General features: G+C 38.3%; 1 protein-coding gene across 1 annotated transcript; it reads right to left on the reverse strand.

Annotated features, from left to right (window-relative positions):
• Positions 1 to 765: 765 nt before the first annotated feature.
• LOC145689736 (uncharacterized) lies at positions 766 to 1,251 on the reverse strand. The gene has a single exon (XM_081763938.1). The coding sequence runs from the start codon at positions 1,249 to 1,251 to the stop codon at positions 766 to 768; it is 486 nt and encodes a 161-aa protein (XP_081620064.1).
• Between the last annotated feature and the right edge of the window lie 1,809 nt (positions 1,252 to 3,060).

Genomic DNA, 3,060 nt, shown 5'->3' on the forward strand with positions numbered 1-3,060 from the left:
AATGAAAACAACGGTTGATTTTGCCTTCATCGAAACAATCGCTACATTTTGAACAACTCTGAGAGGAAACACTTTGGCATATCTCTTCCAGTTTGACAGCTACAGCTCATGAATAGGTTAATACGATGTTTTACGCACGTGCAACTCAAAAAGTAAACAATCGAAATGAAATAAAATCTTTAAGCTTTGCGTCCCACTATTATTCCGGCTAGGCTAAAGGAGACGGTGATAATGAGAAATGAATGGAATGCTAGAACCAAGAAAGCGGGGTAAAACGGGAGGACTCCGAGAAAACCCACTCACACGATGTTTGTCCACCACAATGTTCACTGGTGCGAGCTGGGATTGAACCAGAGGTGTTTAACACGTTGACTGCCGTCGGACACGTGTGCCCAATTCTAAGAAATCCCTACCCGCCGCGTCGGTCACTGGTGACCGACACAACAATGGTTTCTTGATTTATTTCAACAATAGAACTGAATTACTGCACAAACTTTAAATTTGCTTCTGAGTACACACAATGGATTGTGTATGTGATAACATATGTGTTATATTGGGTTAGATTATGGTTTTTGATTGGTTAAATTATGATGCATGTAATGCATGGTATGTTAAATGTAATGCATGTTAAATGGAAAAAAATATTTTTATGTGAAATTCGTAGAAAATGTTACATACAGTATATTGTTTAGTATCAAATTTTGTTTTATATATTGCAAATTGTCTCTTACATTACGAATGTTTGTAAACCTAACAAACATTTATTTACATGGAAAGATCTCTGTGACATTTGTTGAAACACTTCAAACAAAGCGTTGATTCAACTTCACATCCTGTGCAGTAGGTAACTACTTTCTTCGTTCGATTTGCTGCCAGATTCCTTGACATCACTGTAGTATTCTCTTTGTAACAGTTTTTACAGTATTTTCTTGTTTGTTTTGCTTTTCCTTGTCGTCTTCTTAATTCGTGTCGAAATCTTCTGGGCTTGCACATTGGAATTGCTTTTTCTTCTGGTTGTATGTTTTGAGCGACCAGGTAATGGATTACTGATTTTCTGAATTCCACAACTTTTATATTATCTCCAGTAACTTCTTTGTACAAAATCAGGGCATTCACCGTTGATGTAGAAAGTAGTAATTCGAAGGCCAGCTTGTGGTACCATTTCAAAGCTTTTCTTAGAGGAGATGAATACGCCGCCATTTGATCTGACATATCTACAGACGATTTTGCTTTGTTATATTCCACTATCATCTTAGGCTTCTCGATTTGTCCGCATCTGCCTGCCTGCACACTTACAACTTCATCTGAATGTTTGGTCGACAGAACTAGAACGTTTCTTTTATCATTCCATTTTAACACCGTTATTCCTCTTTCATTTTGTTTAGCTACAACTTCATTTCTTTTGAGATTCTTGTTTACAACATCTTGAGGATTGCCCTTTCTGTTTGAACGCAGAGTCCCAATGAAATGAGTATCGGCATCTAAAAGTTTGTTTGCTAATCAATACTTGTATACCAATTGTCCGTGCAAACTGTTCTCCCGGTGTGCAAAAGGGGTTCACAAAGAGACATAACAACAGATGTAGGAGTTGTTCTGGTGTGTTCCAAGTTTTTACCAGCATATACTAAAAGTCTATATGTATAACCAGATCCACAACACAATTTAAACACTTTAATACCATATTTGTGTCTCTTTTGTTTGATATATTGCCGCATAATAAGTCTCCCTCGGAATGGTACAAGAGTCTCATCCACACAAACTGTTTCAGATGGTGTGTAGCTTTCTGAAAATTGTCAACTAACAAATCAATCAGGCCCTGAACTTTATGAAGCCGGTCTCCTGGAGGACACGCATTGTTGTCAGCAAAGTGGATCATACGAAGAAGCATTTCGAATCTGTTCCTTGACATCATAGAAGGCGCGAAAGTATTTCTGAATATGTCTTCCTGGCTCCAATAATCTGACAACGATGGCATTTTCACTACTCCCATCTACGCAACTAGACCTAGAAATTTTCTGATTTCATTTTTGTCAGTCGGTACCCAATCGTGTAATCTTGACGACGGCCCTACATCATAGACACTTGTTAACACTTGAGTGGCATACACATTAGTCTGTTCAACTATCAAATTTATCACCTTATCATCCACCATGCAAGAGGAAAACTCACCAGGTTCACTCTGTGCTATAGCTGCAGAAAATTTGGGTTCACACCTTCGTTTTCCATAAATTGTATTACTTGCGCTTGGCATCCCGTAGGTTGTGTCCATTGCTGGTACGTAACAGGTCTTACTTCCTTACTTCGTTGATGATAACGTGGAAGATTATGTGCTGTTGGCGTTGAAGATATACAGCTGTTGGGCGATATACTGCGTATATTTTCTCCTTGAGACGTAGAGACAGAGGAGAGATCACATCCATCCGGAGGAAAAATATGTACTTTCTTCTTTACGTTACCACTTATATTACCACTTTCAGCTTCGCTGTCACTTGATGTACACCAAGAACTCTCATCCGAAACACTTTGTATATAATCTGAATCATCGTCGGAAGATATATTGAAGTTCTCATCAGACAGGTCCTCATAAAGTGTATTTTCAATTTTTGATGTTGATACAAACAATTTACGTGGTTTCAGAGTGCTTTTACGTTTAGACATATTGCAGTTTTATATACAACGCACTTTAATTCCAACAAACGAAAAAAGGTTTCTTCGTATGAACAATGAGTTCTTGATGAAACAGATAAAACTAATACTTCAATATTTTCTACATACCAGGCTAGAGTAATAGCATAAAACAAAAAATCACCAGAACCCGTGAGGTGTTGAATACAATAATAAAGATGCAAATCGGGACGGTGACCGACAGGCTGCCCGACGCGGCGCAGGCGAAGGAATCTTAAGTTCTACGCCGCGTCGGGCACGCGTGACCGACAATCAAAATTTTTTCTTCGAAACGGTCACTCTACGTGAACAAATAAGATAATAAATAAACATTTTAGAAGGAATGGGAACTTATGGTAATAATGGCCTGAATGGAAAAATTCCGTCGGAAAGCTT

This window comes from Thermobia domestica, chromosome 7, assembly GCF_964235325.1.
Source record: "Thermobia domestica chromosome 7, izTheDome1.hap1.1, whole genome shotgun sequence".
Classification (NCBI taxonomy): domain Eukaryota; kingdom Metazoa; phylum Arthropoda; class Insecta; order Zygentoma; family Lepismatidae; genus Thermobia; species Thermobia domestica.